This window comes from Micromys minutus (assembly GCF_963924665.1).
Source record: "Micromys minutus genome assembly, chromosome: 7".
Classification (NCBI taxonomy): Eukaryota; Metazoa; Chordata; class Mammalia; order Rodentia; family Muridae; genus Micromys; species Micromys minutus.
This window is the reverse complement of record NC_137976.1, coordinates 63,238,408-63,266,125: the sequence shown is the minus strand read 5'-3', so window position 1 is coordinate 63,266,125 and position 27,718 is coordinate 63,238,408. Positions and strand designations below refer to the sequence as shown.

General features: G+C 41.7%; 2 protein-coding genes across 7 annotated transcripts in view; one reads left to right on the top strand and one right to left on the bottom strand.

The window, feature by feature from the left end:
• Nucleotides 1-792: 792 nt before the first annotated feature.
• Nucleotides 793-23,515, top strand: PLAAT1 (phospholipase A and acyltransferase 1). Of its 5 annotated transcripts, XR_013975078.1 has the most exons (6): nt 1,756-1,950; nt 10,376-10,478; nt 11,831-11,969; nt 14,504-14,769; nt 21,111-21,263; nt 22,093-23,515. XR_013975078.1 is itself a non-coding variant. In XM_080918977.1 (5 exons), the coding sequence occupies exons 2-5, from the start codon at nt 10,380-10,382 to the stop codon at nt 21,207-21,209; spliced, it is 603 nt and encodes a 200-aa protein (XP_080775103.1). In that variant the 5' UTR covers nt 1,756-1,950; nt 10,376-10,379; the 3' UTR covers nt 21,210-23,515. The 5 variants fall into 5 exon arrangements, 4 of the variants coding, with proteins under 4 accessions (XP_080775106.1, XP_080775103.1, XP_080775105.1 ...); XM_080918977.1 differs by having other exon boundaries at nt 21,111-23,515; XM_080918980.1 differs by lacking the exons at nt 1,756-1,950; nt 10,376-10,478 and adding an exon at nt 793-865 and having other exon boundaries at nt 21,111-23,515.
• A 2,135-nt stretch (nt 23,516-25,650) lies between these two features.
• ATP13A5 (ATPase 13A5) overlaps nt 25,651-27,718 on the bottom strand; it is a gene marked incomplete at both ends in the record, with an annotated part of 133,806 nt that continues 131,738 nt past the window's right edge. For both annotated transcript variants that reach the window (XM_080918703.1, XM_080918704.1), the window contains 2 exons: nt 25,651-25,911; nt 27,381-27,461. In XM_080918703.1, the coding sequence (XP_080774829.1) occupies nt 25,651-25,911; nt 27,381-27,461 (342 nt within the window). The remainder of the gene's footprint in view (nt 25,912-27,380; nt 27,462-27,718) is intronic.

Genomic DNA, 27,718 nt, shown 5'->3' with positions numbered 1-27,718 from the left:
AAGCAGGATGGCTTTATAAATGTTCATGCTAACTCTCCTGCATAAGATCACATGCCACCTCCTTCTGTGATGGCTCAATCCAAGTGCCTGAAAAGTTCAAGCATACGTGTTTATGTGTTTCCTTGGGGAAAGGTTCTGAAGGGCATATCGGATTCTATTTATAATTAAATATGCATTAGCTCGAAGAGTTGGAAAAAATACTAACTCATGAAGAGCACACCTACAAATTCTTTAAGTACTCTTTTTCCCACAATGACATTTGAAGGTTCCAGAGGCTTCTGATGACTTTTGATGTGTCACGTGTGAGGTGTCTCGTGTGATCCTGAGCTGCAGATCCCGGATCCACAGGTCGGTTGATCCACACCTGCAACCCTTATGTAAGCTGCTGCCTACAGGAACTTTTCCCCCATGTGGCCAACTCGTCAAACCTAGCCGCTAACAAGCTTTTGTACGATGGAAGTGTCTTCTGGTTGAAATGCCATGTCTACCAGTTCACAAATCTAGACTGTGAGTAGTGTTAGCAAAGTTCGGTGTGTGTAGCTGTCAGAAAAGCTCACAGAGAAGTCTGCCTATTTTTTCCTACTTAGCTGGCTGGGGTTCCTGGGCACTCTGTTAAGCAGGGAGAAAGAGGATCCTCACCATCCACAGAGCTCTATTTTTAACCTCAGTGGCTGTTTTTTTTCTGAAGTGTTGGCCTGGCTGGTCTGTCTGGCTTAAAAAGGCAGGATCGCTGTGTCCTGAGTCAGGAGTCAAGCTGAGAAAGGAACCTATTCTGTCTGGATCCAGGACTTTTCAGGGCAGGGCAAGGGAGGGAACTCTGCCTTTGTTTCTTAAAGAAGGCCAGCTCCATTCCATCCCAAGCCAGGTAATTTCGCACATGGGAAGAAAGCACCCTGAGATATAGGGATGGAGGATCCCCATTTGCCCCATCTTGTCCTCTGCTACACTTAAGTGATTTTTGTTCAAAAGACTAGTCAGTATGTCCTCTGTGGTCCCCCGGTTCTGGGTCATTCTATGCAGGACTATTTTGTGGGTACCCAAGCCGGAGTGTATGAGTCATAGGCTTTTCTAAAGCAACACGTCTCCCACTCTTTGTTGCGTCAAAGACCGAAATGTTTCTTTGGAGTTTAGAGCAGAGAAAAGAAAAAGTCTGGCCCATAAAGAATCCGTGTCTAGCTTGGACATGATATATTGTGATGACTATACCTAAACATTTCTGGGCTCCGCACAAACAAGAAATCCATCCTTAAACCTGTAGCAACCAGCACAACCATACAAGCCAGCCTTAAAACTGTAGCACCGAGCCTCTTACCACAAAAGTTTATCTCAGGAAGATCCCAGTGGCTGGGAGAACAAAACCAAACAGGCACCGGGCCGGTTGGGGCTGAGCTGTGAGCTGTGTGCCTGCTTCAACCAGCTAGGAGGGCTTCAGTGTCAGGTGACAGGTCTCCAAGGTAGGGACTCCTTACAGGCTGGGGACTAGCAGAGGAGATGGGGAACCTCGATCTTTAGAGCTTGCCTAGGATCTTAGGGTTCCAGGCCGATCCTGGGCACAGAGGTTCTAGGGATGGAGGTAGCGTGGGGGTGGAGGTCGAGCCTGTTGTGTGCACGGAGAACCCAAGGATCCCATGCCTGGGGCGTGCGTGGGGGATCTGGGTGGCAGTAAGGGTGTGGGTCTGGGGCGAGGCCCAGAGTCTGGGGAGCCGCGCCAGGGACCCGGGATGCAGTCTGGCAGGCGCGCGCCAGGAACCGCGGAGGGAGCAGGGGTGGCGCGGCACGCGCGGACGCTGGCGTTGACGCAGCGGAAGGTGACTGTGGTGGCCTTGGCCTCAGGGCGGTGCGGATGGAGTCACTCAGGGTCTGCTAGCAGCGCCGCAGCGAGCCGGTGGAGAACCCGGAAAGCCAGCCACTGCCTCGGGGGCACTAGGACGACCCAGCTTGAGTAGGGAGGTGCGTTGGGGGAGGGAAGGGGTGCGCTTTAGGCGCTAGGCAACCTTATTTCTAACCGTCGGAAAGTTAAAAGGAAAAAAAAAATCACCTTACTAAAACCCAGCCTCCTCTTTTTATAAACGGGAGTAGGGGAACAAGAGACCCTGCATTTCAAGGCTGGGGAAACTGTTGAGTGGCCAGAACAGATACTGGAAACTTAATCCCCTGGGCAGAGCAGACTTCTCAGCTCTGCTCTCACTGAAGTGACTACCAGAGTGACCATATTGTCTTAGATCCTGGAACGGAGGACGGCGATATTATCTTGGCGTTTAGTACTATGATTATGACTCGTGTTCTGGATGAACAAGTCTTGAGTTCTTGGTTCCTGCATTCATTTAACATTTACTAGGCAGGTATTTGTGCTAGAATCAGAATGTCCAGAGATAAACAAGCACCAGCCCTCCATCTGGGAAAGTGGAGAAGGTCCCCAGACACCAGTTACTGACGCATGTTCAGGAAAGGAATGGGCGAGGAAGAATAGCAAGAACACCAGGGAAACTCAGGAGGTGTCATTGTGACAGACCGAGAGACGGTGGGTGAGGGAGCCTAGGAAGAAACAAAGCCTAGCATGGTTTTGATGGTATGGTTTAGGATGAATTTGTCCCAGAGTGAAAGCTCTCAGGTGCAGGGTTAAATTCTGGACTAAGGATCTATAATGCTCCAGGATCTGAGTGCAAGTCAGTCTAGACATATAGCTTCCCAGAAGCCTCTCCTTCCTCTCAGTAGCACTGGTAACACTGCTGTAGGTGGGAATGGGAACCTATCCAAATCGATCTAGGAGGCTCTTGGATGCTGGGAAGCTAGTGATCAGTAGTGATTATTCACACTTCCAGGAGTCTTCGAGAGGTAGTCAGAGAAACGCTCCCAGGTATCCTGCAACACAGGCAGCATCATAGCACGCATGAAATGTCCCTATTACCCTCTCTGTGCAGTATACTTATTTCTTTTGATGCATCCCCAGATGCATCTGAAATAGTGTAATAAACAGAGCAGTCTGTTTTCGTAATTGAAAAATGAAATCCTTGTGCAGTGTTGAGTGCCCCCGATCACTGTACACTATATGAATCTGTGCTCATGAGCTATTGGATAAATCTTCACAGCTCTTTGCCTAATGTGTGGTACCGGGAGCCACATAGATGGGTCTAGCATCACGTGGAAAAGCGTGCTGGGTAGAGGAGAAATAGGAACTCCAAAGCAAGGCTCCATTTGTTCATTATACGAGCATTTATATAAAATATATATTTCTGTGCTTTTGAAGCCTCTCGCTCTAACAGGTCTGAGAAGAGGGAAAGAGGCCATGACTTTTAGCCCCATCACCTTTGATTAATTATTAATTATATTCAGTGGTATAACAGAGTATGAAATTGGCATAGGAAGATAGACTTGAAATTGAATCTCAGATGTGTCATCTTACTGCCTGTGTGACTTTAGACCTGGCACGAACTCATCTGGTCTCTACAATCAGCTTACAAAACCCCCACTCCAATCAGCTTACAAACCCCCCACTCCAATCAGCTTACAAAACCCCCACTCCAATCAGCTTACAAAACCCCCACTCCAATTCTTGTTGTGTCCGCGTCACACCATCTCTCCCTGTCTTAACCCCTTAGAACACCATTTATCCAAAATTAAGTTTATAATTTTGTCATTTCAACAAGGGCACAGGGTAGAATCACAAAGAACACAACCTTCTGACATTGTTTTCGTTTGGTTGGTTGTGGTTTTTGTTGTTTTGTTTCTCACTCGGAGTAAGTCTCTGGTTCAGGTTTTATTGACAAGTATGAACCGTACACATTGAAGGCAGGGTGTACATCTGTTAAATTCAGCCTTTCCCTCCAGTGCTGTTCCCAATGAGTCCAGAGCATTGTTTAACTTTCAAACTTACTGTTTAAGTTTCTGCGTGAGGAAGAATGTACAGTACTTCCTCTCTGCGTCTGGCTTACTTCATTTATTTGTTTTGTTGGACTGAGTTTTTTAAATTCTTTATATATCCTGGATGGCAGCCCCTCCTTGCCAAACATAGTTTGCAAATATTTTCTCCCATCCTGTGGGCTGTCTTTTCATGCTGTTCAGTGTTTACTGTTTGGAAGGTTTTAGTTCTGTGTAATCACACTTGGTTATTTTTGTTGTTTCCTATGCTTTGGGAAATCCCATCCAAAAAATCAGTATCTCGTTCTATGTCTTGAAACGCCTCCTGTGTTCTCTTCTGTGACTTCCAGTCTGACATTCAGGTCCTTGGCCCACTTTGAGTTTGAGTTTTAGATAAGTGTCTTGCAGATGGATGCTCCTCAAGATTTGAGGGAAGTTCTCAGCAATTATCTCATTGGATGGATTTTCTGTGCCTTTAATGTTAATCTTTTCTGTTATTCTGACACACACAAACACACACACACACACACATACACCTTCAAATACTATTTCTTCCACCAGGCCTAGCTGCTGTTGAGGTTTTCCCAGGTTATGTTATATTTCATTCAGTGATTCACTTTCGAGATTTCTGCCCAAGTCGCTGCTGAATCCTCACCACTGTCCTTCCGTGTCTGCCTACTTTCATTTGGCTGTTAATCTGTGTTCTTGAGTATTTTTAATAAGCATTTCTTGAGATTTTTATCCATTTTAATTTCTCAGAATCTGTTGCTTGAGAATTATTATGCTCTTCTAGAGGAATATCCCATCACCCCTTCTTCATATTGCCTGTACCCTTGCATTGAGATTTGTGCATTTGCTGGGTCAGTGTCTCTACCACTTCTAAGAGGTGGCCTTAGTAAGTATCTTTCTTCTGAAGATGTGTCTTGGAGTGTCAGTTTGTCCTGCGATGGTAATTTTGATTCTATCTGCGATGTTAGTTTCGATTCTATCTGAGTACCGCAGTATAGTTTCCCTATAATTTCCATGGCTGTCGTTTATAAGTTTGGGCATGACACACAGTGTGGCAGTCTCAGACCCATGTTCTCCATGTGCCCTGGAAGTGGAGATACTCTAGCAGTTCAGATGGGTGTGGTATTTTACAGCAGAGGGCATGAGGTACTCAGTGTAGGGTTACTCCTATTAATGGTGGCCCCATCAGATGGTGATGGTTCTATCCAACTATTCTGCTACTGGCAAGGACCTCTACTTATGTTGGCCGGGATTCTTGTAGTGGGACCTACTGCACTCTGATTGGGATGTTCCTGCCCAGCCCAGAGTAGACCAGATAACAGCCAGGCAGCAGTAAGAACTCCAGTTTTTCTCCTTGTTGCTTCAGTGACTGTCCCTGCCAATGAGTGGATCCAGGGGCAAAAATGAATACATACCCCTCAGCAGGCTCTGTGTTTGGCAGTATATGGCTGAGGTAGGACATGGGCCCATAGGGTTACCCCGGGCCCTCCCAAAAGGCCCCTGTATGTCTGGGAATCATGGAAGTCTGCTCCCCACCTTATCCATAACAGGCTCCTGGATACAGGTCTTGGGCAAAGGGCTATGGGAACCATGTGTCAGTCTTGGCTAACTATATTCCGGGTCGTCAGAGAGCAAGTGTGTTGGTCTCCTGGTATTCAGAGGCAACACTTCCTGTCTCCTAGCACCAAACCCCTACAGCAGATTAGGTACAGTTAGCCTGCTGTGCCATGGTAGGTTCAAGAATCTGCTATCTGCCGAGATAATGCTAAACTGTGTTTGGGTAATACAGGAGATTAAATATGCAGGGATGTTTGCTTCCTGGCAACAGCAACCCACTTCTCAAGATGGCTATCAGTCACAATACCCTGAATCTTCCCTAGGAACCCTTTCCCAAAGCCAGGTTTTGCAGAATTCTATTCCACTCTGCAGACTTCGTGTTACTAATCCAAATGGGCGTCAAGCTGACTATCCAGTAGCTAGAATTGTCAGCATCCACATGGATGGAGCTTGCTTGAATTATACCATTCATCTCACTCCTCCCAAAGGAAGACCCCCTTTCTTTTCTATGGTGGAGCTGGGGTGGCAGATGTTGGGGTATTTTGCTTCTTTTGCTATGGTCCCAGGTCTCTGAATTTTCCGGGGCACAGTCTCGTGAGGATTCCCAGTGCTTTCTCATCACCATCGGCCTCAGTGCAGCTCTACACAGATTGCTCGGGTTGTTCTCTGTAGAAGGGGAGTGAATACTGGGCACTTCCTTTTATTCTATTTATTTATTCTATCTATTCTTAAAGAACTATTTTGCACATCAGTATTTTGTCTGTGTGATGGTGTCAGGTCCCTGGGAACTAGAGTTACAGTTTGTGAGCTGCCATGTGGGTCCTGGGAATTGAACCCATTCCTCTGTAAGTGCTCCTAACTGCTGAGTCATTTCTCCACCCCTCTTACATTTTTTAAAATAAGAAATTCTTACTTTTAGAAAGATTTATTAACCTTTCTAAGTTTATTAAGTGTCTGTAGAGACCAAAGGGTTTAAGATGCTTTGGAGCTGGAGTTATGGCGATCTTCCTGATGTATATTCAGAGAACCAAAATCAGGTCCTTTGCAAGAGCATTAAGTACTCTTTTTTTTTCTTTTCCTTTTTTTTTCTTGGATATTCTCTGTATTTACATTTCTGATGTTATCCCTTTACCTACAATTTCATCCCCCCATCCCCTCCCATTGCCTCCATGAAGGTGCTCCCTCTCCCAACCACTTTCTCCCACCTCAGCACCTTAGCATTCCCCCATACTGGGAAAATGAGTCTTCACTGGACCAAAGGCCTTTCCTCCCATTGATGTCAGAGAATACCATCCTCTGCTGCATATGCACTTGGGGCCATGGGTCTCTACATTTTTGTCTCTGGGAGCTGTGGTGGGTTTGTCCAGTTTATAATTTTGTTCTTCCCATGGGGTTGCAGACACTTTCAGCTCCTTCAGTCCTTTTTCTAGCTCCTTCATTGGGGTGCCTAAGTTCAGTCCGATGGTTAGCTACAAGCATTCTCCTCTGTATCAGTATGACTCTGGCAGAGCCTCTGAGGAGTCATCTATATCATATTCCTGCCAGTAAACACTATTTGGCATCAGCAATAGTGCATGGTTTTAGTGGCTGCATATGGGTGGATCCCCAGGTGAGGCAGTCTCTGGATGATCTTTTCTCCAATCCCTGTTCCTCTATTTTTCCTTTTATTTCCTCCCATGAGTGTTTTGTTTTCCCTTCTAAGAAGGACCGAGGCATCCACCTTCTGGCCTTCCTTCTCTTTCAGCTTCATAAGTTCTGTGAATTGTTTCTTGGGTATTCTGAGCTTTGGGGGCTAGTATCCGCTTATCAGTGAGTGCATACCATGTGTGTTCTTTTGTAACTAGTTTACCTCACTCAGGTGATAGCTTTAATTTCCATCCATTTGCCTAGGAATTTCATGAAGTCATTGTTTGGAATAGCTGAATAGTACTCCATTTTGTAAATGTATCACAATTTCTGTACCTATTCAAAGGATAATTAGATGAAAAACTCTACCACAAAGAGAAAAACTTTACCCTAGGAAAAGCAAGAAATTAATCTTTTTGCAACAAACCTCAAAGAAGAAAAGTACACAAACATAATTCTAAGAAGACAAAATATCACTATTTGCAGATGATATGATTGTATACTTAAGTGACCCCCAAAATTCCACCAGAGAACTCCTACAGCTGGTAAAAAAACTCCAGCAACGTGGCTGGATATAAAATTAACTAAAGAAAAATCACTAGCCTTCCTCTACTCAAAGGATAAAGAGACTGAGAAAGAAATTAGAGAATTGATGCCCTTCACAATAGAATATAAAATAACTTGGGGTGACCCTAACCAAGCAAGTGAAAGATCTGTATGACAAGAACTTCAAGACTCTGAAGAAGGAAATTGAAGCAGACCTCAGAAGGTGGAAAGATCTCCAATGCTCCTGGATTGGCAGGATCAACATAGTAAAAGTGGCTAAAGTGCCAATAGCAATCTACGGATTCAATGCGATCCCCATCAAAATTCCAACTCAATTCTTCCTAGAGTTAGAAAGAGCAATTTGCAAATTCATTTGGAATAATAAAAAGCCTAGGATAAGAAAAACTATTCTCAACACTAAAAAAACTTCCTCTGGGTAAATCACTACTCTGGACCTCAAGCTGTATTACAAATCAATCATGATAAAAGCCTCATGATATTGGTACAGAGACAGGCAGGTAGATCAATGGAACAGAATTGAAGGCCCAGCAATGAACCCACACACCTATGATCACTTGATCTTTGACAAAGGAGCTAAAAACTTTCAGTGGAAAAAGGACAGCATGAAGTGCTCTTAACCACTGAGTTATTTCTCCTTCTGCATGTGTTGAGCATCTTATCTTAAATCTTGAGAGAGAGAGAGGGAGAGGGGGAGGGAGGAGAGAGAGAGAGAGAGAGAGAGAGAGAGAGAGAGAGAGAGAGAGAGAGAGAGAGAGAGATGGTGTTTGTTGCCATTCTCCCACTGAAGGTCAGCTGAATTATTTGAAGCTATTAGGAGTAAAGTCACTATAAAAAGGTGCAAACCAATTTTAATTGTAAATGTAAATTTAATTTTAAATGTAAGTCTTCATTGACTTAGCCCCTTAAGGTAGATGCTTAAAGATATAATTGCTGGATCATATCTTGGAAGCAAGGCACAGGTGTGAAGAGATTGACAAACTGTTCCGGTGTGGCTGCACCATTTTTCACTCCCACCGGCAATGACTTTGCATCTTTGCCAGCGCATGGCATCTCCTCTGTGTTCCATTTGAGATGGGGGCCATGCAGTCATCTTCCTGTTGTGGCTTTAATGTACATTTCCCTAATGGCTAGTGATGAACATAGCTTGTTTGACTTCTGTGTAATTTCTGAAATAGGAAAGGTGTCATTTCTTCTTCTTACGTCCTGTTTGCCTTTCCTCTGAGGAATTTTAAGAAATGTATTTATTCATTTATTACTCTTAGCTACGTGTGTCGAGAGGTGGGGGTGGGCTTATGCACATAAGTGTAGTGCCCATAGAGGTCAGGGTTCTCTCTCTCTCTCTCCCTCCCTCTCTCTCTCTCTTTCTCTCTCTCTCTCTCTCTGTGTGTGTGTGTGGTGTGTAACATAAGATTTAAGCTGAAGTCTACTCATGAGCACGGGACATTTTCACATGGGATACACTCAATTTCTCTTGCTCCAGTTGTTGGGAATCTCTTGTGAGATGACAGTTGACTCTCATTAGTTGAAATTATTTTCAGAGTTCGCTTTTCTTTATCTTAAGAAATCACAGCTTTGGACTGGGACCTGATGGAAGCTACATTTCCAGAAGTTCTGGGATCAGAAGGCAAGTTAGGAAATGGGACCTAGAGAGTTTCTGAGGTTCCCTTTTGCAGCAACTTGCTAGGACACAAAGAGGTCAGTGTGAGAAGCCACATGTTCCCTTACATGTTAACATGAAAGTCTCTCTTAGGTCTTAGGTCCTGGGGGGGTTATTTACAGGGCATGCTTACTGTCCTATAATTAAAAAAACTGTGATAGGCTCTGTGTGGCTCATTCACTTATACTCTGGGGGTCACCTTTCAGACTACATGTCAAAGACAGGAGTGTGTTAGATATTAAATCTTTACAATGAAACCACCCATTCCATGAAGTCACACATCTTGTCTCAAAGGCACAACAGGGACCAAATCACACACAAAAATGCTCCAATCCAAAGGTTTGCAGAAAAAAAGTATTGTCTTATCATCCACTCAAACAGTCTTTGTTATTTTTTAAGTTATTAATAACAGCTTGCAGTCCATTCAAAGAATGCTTTCAATAGCTTTCTGAGATAACCGACTCTACATTATTTATGCCTGTTTTAATTGTTATTTGGCTTTCTGAGACAGGATTTCTCTGGGTAGCCTTGTCTGTCCTGGTACTCACTCTGTGGACCAAGCTGAAGTAAGAGATAGGTATGCTTGTCTTCAAAATCATACAACTGGAGCTCTGCCCGGGCGACCTGTTAGTAGAACCAGCAAGTGGCATTCAGGAAGTTTTACCAAAAGGTTGGAATTGAAAAGAGAGATTTTTACCTGTAGATGAAATGGGCTAATAACACAACAGCCTCAAATAGGAATGAAGGTTTTCAGTTAGAGTTAATTGAGATTTTTTTTAAAAGCATGTTACATTTTCAAGTATTCTCTGTTCAAATGGTAATTATTAATAAAAGCATGGCTAGAACAGACTTTGATTTCTGCCAGCTGTTGGGTGCTTGCTGATTTCTATTCCTGGAAAATATGTTTGTTTACATCATAGTATATTACCTAGGTGTTTTTGTTTTTTTTTTTTATGGTTAGTGAACAAATTGTGAACTTTCATGTTAAGTAAGACTCAAACATATTTGAGAGGATGGGCAGACTTAACGATTATGTATAATTGATTTGTAGTTATTTGTCAACAGTTGGACAGCTTACATTTGGCTGCGTTTCTGTGACAGGGTGATGAATGAAGATTTCGACAGACAGCATGCAAATACTCAAGGAAGCACCGTTCCAGCATTAATAATTGGTTTTATAAAAGATTTCTATAGTGCCAAGAAAGTAAGAAAAACTGTATTCCCAAGTCCTTAGCCTATGCTATCATGTGACTGTGCTGGAAGTTTCTAGAACTTGAATTTTATTGGTGGAGAGCCTACAGTGCAGCAAGACAGCAAGGAGCATCATTGTCACCTGGAGACTCAGCATGGTACTACCCCATGCTTCCTTTGATCGTGGAGAGACGTGTGACTTCCTTTTGCTGACTTATTCTATTTTTGTGGCTACACAGAACCTCTACAATACCAGCTGTCAGAAACACATGTGTTTTCTAAAGGGTATTGATTTAGAAGGAGAAAATGTGGCCACTTTGGAAATCCTAGGTCACATTCACCGATGTAGTGGGCTTCCCCATTTTGCACCTTGTCTGCTTCACTGTTTGCAGAATCACAGAAAGAGATGGGGTGGGACTGGTTGTCATGGTTACAGGGACAAAAGACATCGGAGATGTAGCCGAGTCTCAAGCAGGCTGCAGTACCAAGCATTCTGAACTTAGAAGAAATGTTCCAGAGCCTGCATTGCACCTGCATGTCTGACTCCAAATCCATCTGGCTCGTAGCCCATCTTTCCTTAAAATAAAGTGGCAGAGGGAGTTTTGTGGTACAAGATGGTTGTTACATGGTTTAATGTTCACAGCGCTCAGCATCCACCTACACCTCTGCTTCTCAGCTGTACTGCACGCCATACAGCCTGAAAGAGTTCTGGTCTTAGAATCTGGACCCTTGGCTACTTCACACTATGGAAGCAAGAGTAGACTGATAATTTTTAGTATTTTAAAAGAACATTTGCCTAGTAAGACAAGCATACATTTGTTCACCCTTTATTCATCCTCCCTGTTTCAAACAAAGCACATTTTGATACTTAATACTACTAAAATTTTGTACAGAAGGAAGTTCTACAAATTCTAGATTTAAAGGACAGTCATGATAAGGAAGCATTGCTGTAGAGAATTATGTAAGAGTTACCCCTCCTCTTGCTGCTGACACACACACACATACATACACACACACACACACTCTTATCTCTCTCTCTCTCTCTCTCTCTCTCTCTCTCTCTCTCTCTCTCACACACACACACACACACACATACACACACACACTCACTCTCTCTCCCACACACACACACACACTCTCTCTCTCTCTCTCTCTCTCTCTCTCTCTCTCTCTCTCTCACACACACACACACACACACACACACACACACACACATACCCACCCACAGAGAACACTGAATCTGAGTCATTACCAGCAGAGGTCATCTCAGTAATTTCTTTGTCCCTCTGATAATGTGGAACCAACCATCCCTCCGACTCTCACTCTGAATTGTAATGGCATCGTCTTCTTTGCCCGTGCTTGCAGATGGCGCTTAATGATTGCTTCAGTCTGACCTATCCTCACAACCCCCACCCAGGAGACTTGATTGAAGTGTTCCGTCCTTGTTATCAGCACTGGGCACTGTACTTGGGTGATGGCTACGTTATCAACATTGCACCTGTAGGTAAGATTGGTTTCCAGGGGCCCCTGGGAGCTTTTAGGTTGTTTGGAATTTAAAAGGGATCACAGATAAAGCCATAAAGTAGATGAAATGCAGAAACTAAATCCAACTAATTTAGAAAATGATAGTCAAAGACCAAAGCCTCATTTATAAATTTCCACAGACTAAACATTAAAATTAAAAAGATCTCAATTAAAAAAATTTCTAATTACAAATAAAATACTAATTGTGGGAGACATGGGCCCCAAACCGAACTAAGCTCTATGTCCTTATGTGTCACACAAGTGGGGTGATTTTAATTAATTTAGCAGGCACTCATAGATTGTGTAGTATGTGATGAATGCTATTCTCAGTGTTTCCATCACACAGCTGTACTGATATCTACACACTTAGGCTTTCGCAGACAGTGGGGGCAAAGAAGAGCAAATTATCAGACATGTTAAGAAGGATGTGGAAAATCCCAGTGAGGAAGGTGGTCTGTGAAGCCCTGGATCTGGGAAGCTGGGAGCGGGGAAGGGGAGAGGGATGTGCTACAGTGAGGGCGTTCTTCAAGGAGGCAGCATCAGAAGTAAGACTTAAAAGATGTGAGAAAACTAGTTCCATTGTACCTGGGGAACTGGTGCCTCAGAGGAGAGACAGCAAAAGCCAAGAATGAAAGCCACAGTGGGAGAAGTTCGAAAACAGTTGGCAAAAGAAGAGGACAGACATTTCAACTTTCTATTTACCTGAAAGCCACGGAATAAGACACTAACTGACTTCCTACCCATCTCATTAGCAGAGGATGGAAGGATAGCATGCGGTATGGACCAAGACAGAGCAAAGTAATACATGGATCCGACTGACGGAAAGAGAAACTGATGATGCCATTCCCAAAAACCAGTTTCATGTGTTGAGTTTTCAAAGATTTCTTATGCTCTGCATCTAATTTTATGTCCAGGAGTCTGGGGAGACATTTTAAAAATGTGAACAAATTTCTTTTCTCATGGTTTAAGAACACCAGACAATGGCTTAATTTTCAACAGGGGTCTGGCTAAGCACATGATGATTTAGTCACTGGGGAAGAAGTATCTGTGTCTGTTAGAATCCTTGAGTTGTGTACCACAGAAACAAAGTAAACAAGCCAAAGAACAAGCCACGCCTTCCATCAGACAGGTCAAGCTGGCCCATCACATCAGGGTGTTCCAACTTTCAAGTATCTTCTCTCTCTTGCCTGTCATTGTCATGCTCTGACTGTGGAAGGAAACAGAGACAGTTCACAAGCTGTGACTCCATTCTTACCACTCTATGACTCAACAGGAAAGAGCTAATCTGCTCTCTCTGTGTGTTAGAGTTAGAAATCATGGAGAATGACTCTAAATTAGCCCATTGTGAGCTACAACTTCATTTCTGGAGTAGAAGATGTGATGCAGAGCTTGGCTTTCGCAGACATTTTGGTGAAGAAATAGACAACAGTGCAACTATAATAAGACAAAGCAACTATAATAGCAATTTTAAAAGCATATTTTTGGACATTTTCAACTATTTGGAAGATGGTCTTATATATTTAAAATATTCTAAGGTACAATATATGGCAAAAACCAACTTAAAAAGAATATTACATACATCAGTGTATAAAACATCTGTTCCTGTGTACTTCCAGTGTCTACAATATAAACTGATGAATGTTGTTGCTCTGTGGAGGAGACTGGTATTTAAAAAAAAGAATGGGGAAAGATTTCAATTTTAGTCATAACTAAAAGAGAAATTTACATGTCGGTGTATGTAGACTGTCTTTCTCTTAGTAGTTACAAGAATATGATGACCATGCATAGAAGTAGGCACATGTGGAGAGAGACCAGGTCCTGGAATATGCCAAATCACAAGGAACCATGGTACTGACTTAACAGGCCCAGATACCAAGAGTCTTGGGCCATCTAGGCACTGACTACCAATAGAGGTGTCTCAGGTAGAAGAAGAAGAGACTCAAAGGATTGTTTGGGCAGGGAAAACACAGAATAGAGCCCTCTCTGTGTTTTGCCTACTGGGTTTAGGACACTGGTTTGCTGGCCAGAGGAAATGACAAAAGAAAAAGCAGAATATCAGCTTTTTCACAGCAGGAATGTGTATGTAATGCTTACATTACAGGGACGAAGCAGAAAAAGTAAAGCTAGGTGGTAGAATCAGAACACACCGCTCCTGACCCCTAAGATCTCCATCGGGAGAGTTCAGATGCCACAAACAAACAGGTACAACAGAAAAATTGGTCAAGAATCTCACCTTGCTAGAAATGTATGCAAAAATCTTTCATAATGCCAATTGTGAAAGGCCTTACTTCCCAGGAACAGGCAGAGAATTTCATGCAATGTGCATTTTCTCTCCTTTATAGTACTGTAGCTGCGAACACACAGTGTGTGGATGAGATCAAGCACTTTTGGTTTGTTGCATAAGGAGAAGAGAGCAGTCTCCGTTCCCCAGCATCTCTAGCATTCGTTCCTAGATGACACTGGTACTCTGTGAACCAGATCACTGAACCCCACCAACTAACGTTCTCATTACAGATGGCATTCCCTCATCATTTACAAGTGCCAAGTCTGTGTTCAGCACAAAGGCCTTGGTGAAAATGCAGCTTTTGAAGGACGTTGTGGGAAATGACACATACAGAATAAATAACAAGTATGACACAACGTACCCTCCTCTCCCTGTGGAGGAAGTGATACAACGGTCAGAGTTCGCTATTGGGCAGGAAGTAGCCTATGACTTACTGGTCAACAACTGTGAGCATTTTGTGACCTTGCTCCGGTATGGAGAAGGAGTGTCAGAGCAGGTGAGTTTTCCTTAGGATGTTCGAGAAGTTCGTGTTCATGGTGGCTCATCTGTAATGGGATCAGATGCCCAGACAGCAACAGCGTACTCATATACATCAATAAATAAATCATTTAGAAAGTAAAATAAAATTTGGAAAAACTAAAGGGCAGAGAAGGGAACTAGTAAAAATACAGTAAGTTAGAGATCAAAGAGACTAAAACTTGGACATTTTGGAACCTGGGCTGGAAGAGGACTTGAGGTAGCATCAAGTCTATAACTTTTTTCCAGTCTTACTGACCCCACTAATGACAGTTTTCATTTCTCCCCAACTCAGCAACCTCAAAGCAGCACTACATGTACTGAAAAGGAAGGCAGATGAGTTACTGTGTAGGTTCTTTTCCAGTAGGGAATAGTGGCCAACCAATGACATGTCTTGAAGGGTTGGTAAACATTTCCTATTTCCTTACAATGCTACTTTTCAATGAAATGTGATGTTTAATTTACTGGGCTTCTAAATGACTTTTTCTGTGTTGACTGACTTGAGTGTATCTAATTCTTGGAATATTGCTAGCTTGTAGATTTTTAGCACTATTTTGTAGTGTTACAGCTGATTTCCAACAAAGTGAATATTTACCTGACTTGCCTTTGCCTCGCCTATCTTCAAGCCAGGGTGGCTCTACCTCTAAGGACTGAACCCAAAGATTATCAAGACAATGTAAGAGAATAAAACAGTTAGGAGAGGCCCTGTTTGTCCAAAAGACATAAAAGAGTGTTACTTTTTAAACTTAAAAAACCCAGACCATCTTTTTTTTTCTTTCTTTCCCTCCTCCCCTTTCTTCCTTCCTTCCTTCCTTCCTTCCTTCCTTCCTTTCTTTCTTTCTTTCTTTCTTTCTTTCTTTTTAAGGAAAGAACTCATTGGCAATGTGCTCCCATCAGGCAGTATATTAACAGTGAATGTTAATTCACAGAAAATAACACACACACACACACACACACACACACACATGCACGCACGCACGCACGCACGGCTACAACACAGATGCCACACACAAAGTACTCTTTTTATTTATGTTGAAAACTAATGCTGTTGTTAAGAAATGTGTTCTATCTGTGTAATTGCTAATTATCCAGCTAAGTGGCACATTATTTACAGCTTAATGAAAAAAGCATCTGTTGTACTTTGGCTATACAGTGTCTCACCAAAGTCTTGCTTGGCATGTTCCTCAGCTAGAGGCTGTTTTTTAGACATACCTGGTAATGATTAAGTTGTTCACTACATTAGCAAATAATATTTATTTATTTATTTTCTGCAAATGGGAAGACAGTGGTCATAACAATATAAATTTCTGTCCTATCAAGTAAGTAAATTTGCATGTCTACTCTATAACGTAGTAACTGTGACTTACAAGCCTGTGCTTTTATTACAAATTTATTGTTTATTTTTATTTGTGTCAAGAAAGTAGCTTTTTGGTCAGATACTCTTATAGTAATAAAGAAGCCAAAAGAGATCAATCAACCAACTAACCAACTAAAAATCAGAACCAAATCAAATGGTGAACATTGTTTACACAAACTTAAGTCAGGAGATTCTTAACATAAGCATTACAATGCCATGTCTGGATTAAAACCAGATAATGGGATAAAGAAATCAACATTTGAATAATACACGTATAATACACAGAGCACAAAACCATCATCCCTCCCCAGGTACCAGCACTCTGTTGGCATGAGCTAATGTCCTTCCTTTATTCACTGGCTGGATGACTTCAGGTACACTATATATGCTTTTTACTATACCCTTGAGTTATTTTATTTTTAAAGATTTAGAAGTATTTGAAGTCTCTTGGCTAGCTGTATTACAGATTTTGTCCTCATGAATGTGTGCTATGTTTGGATATACAGCATCTAGCTGAAGGCTCATGTGGCATATTTCAAAGCTAGTAGCTATTATGTTGAGAAATAATCAGATCATGAGGTTGAACACCTAATCAATGGATTCATCTACTGATCAATTCATGATCTGATCCTATTATTGGGAGGTGGCATAAACTAGACAGAACAGAATTGGAAGAAGCAGGTGGAGGGTTCCTCCATCCCCTTCCAAAGCATCTCTCTGATCCCACCAGTTCTGAGGGAAACTGCTTTCTTCCAGAACAACCTCCAGTGATCTTGAACTTAGAGATCCTTCCTTGGGAATTGACAATGACTTGACTCTTTAAAAAAAAAAAACACATAAAATGATTTAAAAGGTAGAAAGATTGTGATCCCATTTATGTTCTCTACTGTTGTTTTTTTGTAGTTGCACGAAACCTACAGGCAATCTCTAGAGTCGATTTTAGAATTTCAACATTGGCCTGACTGTAGAGCAGTCTCTCTGCTCCCCCCCCCAACATCTTCCTCCATCCATGTCTCCTATCAAAGTGCTACATTTCTGAAACATTGATGAGACAACTTTGAAAACTCATGTCAACAACTATAATTCACATCAAAATTTCTTCTTCTGTGTTGAATTTTTTATGAATATAAAAAAGCTTATAGTGGCATATCCACCATTATATTATTGATAACTTCCCTGCACTGAAATTATTCTGTATACTACTTAATCACATCCTTTCACCCTGAGCCTGGGCAAGCTTATTGGATTCTTTTTAAGTGCATACATACCTTATCTTTGTTGAGTGTTGCACAGTTAAATAAGGTCATATGTAGCCGTTTGGGGGCATATCAATCACTTTGTCTATACCCAAATTTGGTTTGTTTATTTTTCTCCTAAGTTTTTAGACTCTGTGTATTTTAAATGGGTCTTTTAACAAGTTTTTCTTTTGTAAATATCTTATCCTTCTGTGGCTTGTTTTCTTCAATACTTTTCAAAGTTCTATAAGTAACATTCTTATTGTTACAGTGCAAATAAACTACTAAAATTATCTATCTTTATATAAGATGGCCACACCCTTTAATAAGCCTGCGCAAGCCAGTACACAAACACACCATGCCTGCTCTTCAGTGCGCTTCTGCAGGATTTGAGTCTCAGAAAATAAACACTGTCAGATTCCGTAGTCATATAAAACCTACTACGCTGATGGCGTACATAGCGCTGGATTCAGCCTCTTTCACTGGGTTCTCACAGATCCTTAGAACGGGGCCTTTGTTGAGGCCTTCAAACAAGAGATCTGGAAAAGCATAAGTGTCCAGGGTCAGACGGGTGATTTTGTGCTCCTCAAGAAGCTGTGAGGTAAAGGTTCCGCCAAGAGCACTGCGAGATGTTCAGAGCCTGTAGGTCAGCTTCTGCTGTACTTAACTCCAATAGACTGTCCAGTTCAGATGAGATTTTGCTACCTAGAATGAGATGACGTGAAAGAGCATTTGGTATTTGAGAAAACTGGGAGTGGGCTTTATGAGAATAGTATCTGCCCCTTGATCAAGTTGTGTATCCCTTTTCTAAGCCTCATATTGATGAGATTTCTCCAAAGTCTCAGGCTTCTAGAAGCTGAAAATACCTAGTCAGTTTTGTTTGCATCTTGCTAGGGGTCACCTCAAGCCTAGGATCATTTTTCTGGGGTCGGAACCCCCCCTGTCATTTGACTCTATTCGCTGCCTTATTGGGCTTTCCAGTTTTCAGGTCCTGTCACAGTTCCTTGGGTCATACCTTCTCCTTGGTTTCTGACCTTGCTCTTTATTATTCTTGGGTTCTTTGCCTCCTTTTTTGTTTGTTTGTGTTTTGATTTACATGGGACAAGGCCTGACCATGACATTAGGTGTCAGTGCAGGCCACTCCCATCAGGCTGCTCCTTACCTGACTTCCAGTCTTCATAGTTTACAAACCCTTCTGCTTCTCTCTCTCTCCAACTTGCCATCACATATGTGTCCATTGTACTGGCATCAAGTGTGTGTTCAGGTGACCTCAGTGTATCTCTCACCTTTTCATATTTTTAGTGAATCATTTAGGTAGCGATTACTAAATAATTATAGGTAACATAAGCATAAAGTAAGAGTAAAATTACAGAAGAGAATCAGATTTGTAGGGCACGGCCAGGTTGTCTGCATGATTGTTCTCTCCACTGTAAACGTTTTTGGGGGGTTAGAAAGAGGCAGAGTTCTAGGTTCATTCTGTTGTAATGAGCAGAAACATCTTGAGGGAGAAAAAGTTAGATTACAGATTGCAGTGTGTCATTGGATGTCAGAGCAGAAGATCAAGAGGTACTACCCAGAGGCAGTTCTCCATGCTATTCTACACATTATCTGTAATTAAGGAGCTCCCTTTGCTTTAATAAGGGTTTTATCATTGTAAAGAGACACCATGACCACGGTAACTCTAAAGAGACACCATGATCAAGGCAACTCGTAGACATTTAATTGAAGCTGGCCTACAGGTTCAGAGGTTTAGTCCATTATCATCAAGGTAGGAGCATGACAGCATCCAGGCAGACATGATGCAGGCAGAGCTGAGAGTTCTATATCGTCATTGGAAGGCTGCTAGGAAAATACTGGTTTCCAGGCAGCTATAATGAGGGTTTTAAAGCCCACACCCATAGTGGAACACCTACTCCAACAAAGTCACACCACCAAATAGTGCCACTTTCTGGGGGAGGCATACTCAAATCACCACACCAAGAAGTACAGTAAGGGCAGACTACTTGATTTCTGGCTCATAGGCTGGTTTTATACTTAGCTTGCTTTCTTATGTAACCCCAGACTACCTGCTCAGGGAATAGAACTATCCACAGTGGGATAAGTCCTCCTATATCAATACCCCATCTACATTCAACTGAATCTCCCTTCTCAGATGATTCTAAGTTGGGTCAAGTTGGTGGTTAAAGATGACTAGAAAAGGAAAGGGTCACAGACATAGACTTACTCCCTTCGGATTGCAGGCGCACATAACGAAGTGAACACATGCTATAAGTATATGGAATAATTGCTCCTTCGACATGCCTCTGTCTTGCCAGTTTGCAACAGCGAAGGAGCAATAAGGGAGACAGTATAGCATTTCAGAAATATGTAAGTAGAGGTTCCACGGTAAAAGCTTATAAGTTGTACAGAGGGAGCTAGCAACTGTGACCTTGGCTAGGTTAGACTAGTTCCCAGATATTTGACAAAAACATCTTTGCTTTATTTGAAAGCCATGGCTCTTGCATCCCAGAGATTTAATGATGTCTTCTGGATCTGTGATGACTCCAAAGTATCTCAGTATGACTTTTCAGTCATAAAACTGCTCTCAAACCCATGAGGATGCAAGGCAAATATTAGCTGAGTGCCATGAAAACCATGACTATATTAGCTACCCTCATCACCACAATGATGATGATTAATAGTCTAATGGCTATGAACGTCTGAACTCTTTTATGGACAATTGAGCTCGAGAATGGCTTACTCTGTCTATATGAAAACCAATTTGACATAATAGTTGACTAATATTGACTTTTCTTAAAGCATACTGGCTTGGTTTCTTGTGATATAAGAGATAGAGTTATGGCTAATTTGGGGTAAATAAAATGCTTATTTCATTTTACAGGAGACTTTTCATCTTTGCAAGAGTTGGGGTACAAAGTCACATAAGTGCTGAGTCAGAAGCCACAAAGGAATCATAATGGCTTTGCTCTCCATGGTTCAGTTGCCTTGCTTTCTTTTACAAGCCAGTACTTCCTGTCCATCAGTGGCACTACCCACAGTTGGCTGAGCCCCCCCACATCAATCATTAACCAAGATGTCCTCCCACACATTCCCACAGGGCAATCTGATGAAGGCAATTTCTCCATCGATGTCCTCTTTCCCCAGGTGACTCAACTTTCAAGTTGACACAAAGTGTGTATCACATGTGCTTACTGTATCTAGCAAATAAGAGCTTAGAGTACTCCTGGATCTTTGAGAAATAGGCATCCTTTAGTTAGAGAAATGCACACGCGCACACACACACACACACACACACACACACACACACACACAATCAAACTGTAGAGGCTGCTGGAGGGAGAACAAGCATCTGTGAAGCTTTGGCTTACATCTAAACATCTTGTTGGTATAATGATCTTGGGCAATAGAATCGTTTACTTGCAGTCTCCCATGTACTATAGAAGAGCACAGAGCTCCCTCTCTCACCAGGACCCATGTTTATGAGGAGTTGCGTCACTGCCAAGAGCTTTAATTTTCAGGAATAGAAGACTATGTGCGTTTGCATATTTTGCACAATTATAAAAGTTACAATTGTATTCATATCTCATTTTGACCTTGGACTCTTAAACACATTCATTGTACATTAAAATAGACTTTGGTTTATCTGGCAAACCAAAGCTGCAAGACAGCACTACTGTCCTTAGATTATAATGCATTTGTTTGTTTGTTTGTTTCTTGTTTCCCTTTTAGGCCAACCGAGCAATTGGCACCATTGGGTTGGTGGCAGCTGGCATTGATATCTTCACATTCCTTGGCTTGTTTCCCAAAAGACAAAGAACAAGACATTAGCAGTTTATTGAAGAGATTAGAATGAAGAAATTTGTGAGGAGAAAAATTCCTAGGGTGAATACTTATTTTGAATGCATTACTACTGCTTGTGGTCCCCATGATGGATGGCAGACTCTGTAATAAATTGCTTGCTGATTTTAATCTTATCACTGAGTCAAGAAAAGTTTTCCCCACCAGTAGAGATTTGTTGTGGCAGCTTGAACAAAACGCAATTGCCTTTGGAGCCAGCAGAGGATCTTAACAAAACAGAGACCACATTTTATCTTCTACTGTAAACATTGCTTTCCTTTTCCCTAAGGAGGGCTGTTTTGATAGAGGTGTGGAGAACCATTTACATATGCTTCTGAAAGGTAGTTGTTAGGGCCAACATCTAAATTTCTTTTCCTTCTCTTGCCAGAAAAAAGGCAAGTTAACATATCCATGATATATATCCAAATACCTAAGGGTCTTTGAATGACAAAGCATTGGGGTAGTGCCCCCATATTGCCATACCTGTCTAGGTTGAATATGTAAGAGGAGGTGGGAGGGGGGCTTCTGTGCATGCATATGTATGGAATTCTTATGAATGCTTTGCATGTGAACGGACAGTTTTAGGTGTCAGTCTTTCCACCTTTTCTGTATTATTTATTTATTTTTAAATTTTTGAAGACAGGGTGTATTATTCTTCATGGATAAAGGCAAACTAGCCAACCTGTGAACTTCCAGAAAGTCTCCCATCTCTGTCTCCATTAATAGGAAACAGTAAGAGTTTGGGATTACAGATGTGTACCAAAAACCCAAGTTTTATATGGACTCTGAGGATCTGAGCCCAAGGCTTTATGCTTATGTATAAAATGCTTTACCCACTGAGCTTCTCCCCCATCTCTTTCTCTTGTACTTTCAGACCCAGTGAGTTCAGGAATCCGTATTGAACAATGGGCTGTATTTTTAACGATTTAAATGGATTTCTCCGGACTGTATAGTAGCTCAGTGGTTTGACCTTTGGGCCTTGGCAAGCAATCATTAATATTGATGCAAAGTGTTATATTTATAGCACAAAATTCCTCATCGCTTTAAAGATGTGAACTGTAAGTCAAGGAATCCCATTAATTTATTCATCCATTTTACTGATTATGTGTTGAATTAAATTACTTTTTAATACCTTTTCTGTAGACCTCTTGGTAGCAGCAGGTCAGGAAAGGTAGAAGTAAGTTTTTTTAGACAAAGATGATGTAAGGGCATCATAGCATGACCCCATAAACCACGCAGCTAGTCCAGCATTTTTTTTTGTGCCGTTATCAAAAGCATGTCAGTCAATAAAGAAACGTGTCAGTGAACATAGGGGGAGACAGTGATAGAATATTGTGATGTCAAGTGCAGGAGGCTCAATAGAAACCTCACACATGCTAAACTGATTTGACCTTGGTGCTAGAAACACACACCCTAATAAAGGTGAGCAACAGGAGTACCAGCTCCCACTCCCACCCCAGAGTCTCTCTGCTCCTTCTCTTCCATAACAGGATCTTCTTGTTCTAACCCCCAAACTCATCCTTTGGTGCTTGGTCTTCTCAGAAGGCAGGAGGTTACTTTTATCCTGAATGCAGTACAGTAAAGAATGTACAGTTTTCTAGAAGTTTCCTATTAAAGGAAAGGTAGTTGCAGTCACTGGGCTACTTTCCCCTAGTGCACTGCCTTCTCAATAAAATATATTTAGAGAGCAAACCAACTCACGGCAGGGCATTTGTCTCCAGCAGAATTATACCACCGGCCAGGAAAAGGTAGTAAGATTGAGACGCAAAAGCCTCATGGGGGCTTCAAGTCAAAAACCTTTTTAGAGAACTCTGAGAGTTCCACTCCAGAAGATAAGTAAGATGTTTAAAGAGAACATCAAACATGCACTTCATAATCCATGGGTTTATTTCCCTATCAGTCCTATGAGGCTTTGGCAGCCCTGGTTTGCCATAAATGTGGCCAGCCTTAGGATGTTCAGCTCAAAGTAGCTAGGGTTGTTTTCCTGCAGGTACTCAATAACCACACGTTCAATGCAACATGTACTTGGCTCAGCTATTTCCCCAACACTACGACATATTGTCTGGGCATGTTTTCAGCAGTCAGTAATGGAGTCCAGCTTCCATCTGCATCAGGTGATAGGTTTGTGATAATACTAGGATAGAAATGTCTGTATTTTTATTGAATATGTACATATAACAAATAAAATATGCTCCCTAAATGTCACCCTGTGTCAACTGAATCTGTTCATTCTAGGAGTCAAATTACTGAATAGGACTGTCAGGCCAAGGAGACCTTTGTACATATAACAAATAAAATATGCTACCTAAATGTCACCCTGTGTCAACTGAATCTGTTCATTCTAGGAGTCAAATTACTGAATAGGACTGTCAGGCCAAGGAGACCTTTGCCTTGACAACTCTAAGGTTGCTATTTTTTTCTTTTAATAATAAGCTAACATGCTTAAAAAAGCAGATTTGTTTTCTTTTATGTATACACACACAAGCACACACACACACACACAAGCACACACACACACACACACACACACACACACAGGCATGGAAAGAAGAGGTGTCAGCCAGATCCCCCAGATCTGGAGCTAGAAGAGTCCATTAGATGCTTAATGTGGGTGATGGCATCCAAACTGCTCCTCAGCAGTGGTCACCTGTTCCAACCCTAAAATCTTTTTGAAGGGACTTTCAGTCCTGTTGTTTCTGCTGGCCTGGCTGCTGTGCTCATTTCTCCTGTTTCTCAACGCTGTTACTAAATACCTGACAATAGCAACTAAAGAAGGGTTTCCTTTGCTCACAGCATTAGAGGGATTGCAGTTCATTACCTGGGGGAGGGGGCGGGGCATCTGGTCATACTGTGTCCACAGTCATGATGTGAGAGACAGGGATGCTGGTTCTCAGCACCATTTCTCACATTTATTTTATGAGGGACCTGGTCCATGGGTGGTACCATCAACATTTTAGTTAAGTCTTCCCATTTCAGTAAAAACCTTCTAAGAACATCTTCACAGATGGATCTGAGATGTCTCTATCATGTTTCTAAGTCCCATTGAGTAGACATTGAAATGTAAGCATGACAGCCAGTAAATTGGACAATTTAAAAACTATCACTCTCCAAACAGCTATGCATACAAAAAAAAAAAAAAAAAAAAAAAAAACAAAGCTTAAAGGCAAGCATTTGTTTTTATAGGCATGCACATTGGTGGTGTTTGGAGTAACAGTGCTTCTAATGTCATTGACAGCTTTAGTTTGCTAACATGCTGAAAACTAAAGACTTCAACCTGGTGAACCAAGAGCTGACTTCTTGCGACTCCATACATTGTGCTGTTAAGTCACATGGTTGCTACTCATGGCATTTAGTTAGTTGCCTATGATAGTGGAAGGTCTGTTGAATCAGCAAAATTAGATTTCGAATTACAAAGAAATTAACCTAGGAGTTAATTTCAAGTGTTCACCAGAAGTATTTCCTCTCAAGCTTGAAGCAAGAGCGACACCATTAAAGGCACTAGCTCGTGTACAGAATGCATTGGGAAGGATGCATCCTGTTGTTGTCTAATAAACATCTTTGATGACTTGAATAAAACAACGGGATAGGTTGCCTAGTAGTCTGGAGATTCTCGTGGTGTGGGTGCAATCATCATAGTAAATTGTGCAAAAACTTTTTTAAGATGACCAATGAATGATGAGTTCAGGGAAGCTCTTAGGGTTAGAATTGTAATTTCTGTGTATTGATAACAATAATAAATGTAGCATACTTTATAAAGTGAAAAACACATTTAAACAGTTTATTTCATTATTTTTGTCTACTCCGCACTGTTAGGTTCACTGGCCCCATACAATATACCCTCGGGATGTACACAGCTGGTGTATTTCGCTTACATTTTAGCAATGCTCATGCCACGAATATAAAAGATTAGCACCGATCTCTCTTGTTCTCAGCTTCCACACCACTCTGGCTTCCTGTATATCTAGGATGGAATAATCCACCTTATTTCTCTATTTAAGTCACACCAAAGATGCAACCAAGGTGGAATTTATGATCCTGGCGAATATAGGTACATGAATGTGCTTCACAAATTAATGTAAGATTAAAGAAACTTACATCAATTAATATATTGCTCAGACTTTCAGACACCAAATGCCTCCTCGGTTTCTCTCCTCGTCTGATGCCCACACATCTAATTTCAATGCATGAGAGCTGCCCATTTAGAACAATGCAATGTGAATATGGGTTATTGCAAGTGATCTGAGACGTGCAGTTTGCTCTGGAGCTAGTGAAGGCTATAGTGAGTGAGAGGTTCTTTGCTGCAAGGTTCGGTATGTTGACATGTGTTGGATGCTTCGATGCAGAGAGAAGGGTATGCAGTTTTCACCTCTCCACAGTGTTTCGTTTGGGGACAAAGGGTGATGTTGCAGAACCGGCGTGACAGCAATTCAGGTTACAGTCTGGTCCAAAAGTGCTGCTCTGAAGCTTGCCCTCTCAGCATGAGCTTTCCTTTGGGGACCTGTTCAGGGCTTTCATAGGCTCTGTTGATGTAGAATCCATTTTTGCCATTGACTGCATAATCTGTCCTGTTCGTGGGAGGCCACGTGGAGTCTTCTGCCAGCTTTCTCTGCAAGATCCTATACTGACTTTTCGAGTAGAATCCAAATTCTTTCTTTATAAACAGCCAGAGCTCTCTATTTTGAAGGATGGCATCCTAAAAAACCAAGGAAGATGACAGTGAAACTATTGTACTTAGGCAAGCAAGCCCCTTCCAGGCACCTGGCTCTGAGCTCCCTCTACTGAGCTCAAGGTTGCTGCCTCTGCTGGTATTTTTCCTGGAAGCTTAGATCTTTGCAGGCACAGAAACCAGCTAAAAACAAGAGGCCTTTCACATCTTCAGATTTCCTGATGAAATCCCGGCTAGGGATTCACTTACAGTTCTTTCACTAGGGGACTCAAACTAACTTTAACACACCACATATCAAGAAAACCAAACAAAATGGAGACAGAACGGGAAGAGATGGGATGGGGGTGGCAGGAAAACAGAAACTATAAACTGAGTTCCATATGCATCGTCTGATATGGGTTCTGGATACCAACATCAGCCCTCTGAAATAGCAGCAAGCGCTCACAGTCACCGAGTTTCTCTAGTTCCTCAAAGATGTTTTCTTTTCTATGCCTTGAAGTTCCCTTTTATTCTTTCCACATGCAATTTTAAAAAAACAAAACAAACAAAAAAACAGTAGAATTGATCTGATTCTGCTTTGTACTTTGTTTATGCTACATTTTTTGACATGTACAACGTTTGTGTAATTACATCTTGTAAGATAGCTTATTGGAGTTGACTTAACGCTATAGTCAGTTTATTATCTTTAAACACTGTGGCATTGCTTCACATTGCAGCAGAAGCACTGACTACAATATTTGAATCATATTTTGCTGCTGTAGATGACACGCTATCATGAATCTCTTCATACAAGTAGGACTAAAATTTTTCTGTCTCATCTTGTGATATTTTTTAAATTTGATGTAAAGGTGGAATTCATGAATTAAAGAATATAAGAAATTAACACACATGCACATACACACACACCTACTTAATTTAGTGGTGGGCCAGTCTCCTAAAGGACTTGCTTATACTTCAAGAGTCAGTTTTTAATTCCTTTTATAAAACACTGCCCGAGCCTTTCCTATGTAGGTGATCTGTTCAATAGCACTCAATAGAAGAGCAACACTCATGTAAAGATCTTCAGGGCTCACAGCTGATGACACTGAAGGTGGCTTCCATTCTCTCCTAATTAGAGGAGGCCTCCTGAAGACATCTTCACTGTGTCTAAACATCTCCTTGTGTGTCAGGGCTGCAGGGTCACCTGACCTCACTTCTAGAGAATTGAAAACAGTAGGGAGAAAACACATGCCTCTCGAGACAAGCACTGGAACTCAGTTGGTGTTTCACTTTCTATGGAGAAAGATACCAGGAATATTTCTCAGCAGCCTTCAAAGAATTTTGACTCATTCTCCAAAGAACTTCTCCCAACGAGATCATGCATAGTTTTTTAAGAAAGTCTTACTAATCCCTTTTGGGGAACAAGGTAGTTGCTGTAAACCATGATTGTATGTTGAGAATGAGACCTTGAATCTACATACCTACTTAAAAAAAGTTATAGGAACCGTATACTTTACCTCTACAAAGAAGGCCACGCAGAACTGGACAAAGGCTGCCACCAGAATTGAAACTCTCCATGCCATGGTAGTTGGGATGAACTGTTGAAAATAAAACAAAAAGACTAGCACCATTATTGATTGCATGCTTTACATTTTGAAAAGTGGCTCCTGCTTGTTATTTTTTTTTTTTTTTTTTTTTTTTTTTTTTTTTTGAATTTCTGTATTTGCAATAACCCTGAGGTTGGAAGCTAGGCATTGGTTTCTCTGCTCTGCAGATAGGAAAGTGGAAGATTGGCGTGCCTTATCTGTAGACTGACTCAAAGCCAGAATCCAAACTCAAATGGACCCTCCTAGCC

Excerpts from the sequence above, each read along its gene's own strand:
- PLAAT1 (XM_080918977.1), top strand. The coding sequence starts at position 10,380 with ATGAATGAAGATTTCGACAGACAGCATGCAAATACTCAAGGAAGCACC. Across the intron at positions 10,479-11,830 it reads ATTTCTATAGTGCCAAGAAA|ATGGCGCTTAATGATTGCTT; the intron begins GTAAGAAAAACT and ends CCGTGCTTGCAG. Across the intron at positions 14,770-21,110 it reads GAGAAGGAGTGTCAGAGCAG|GCCAACCGAGCAATTGGCAC; the intron begins GTGAGTTTTCCT and ends TTTCCCTTTTAG.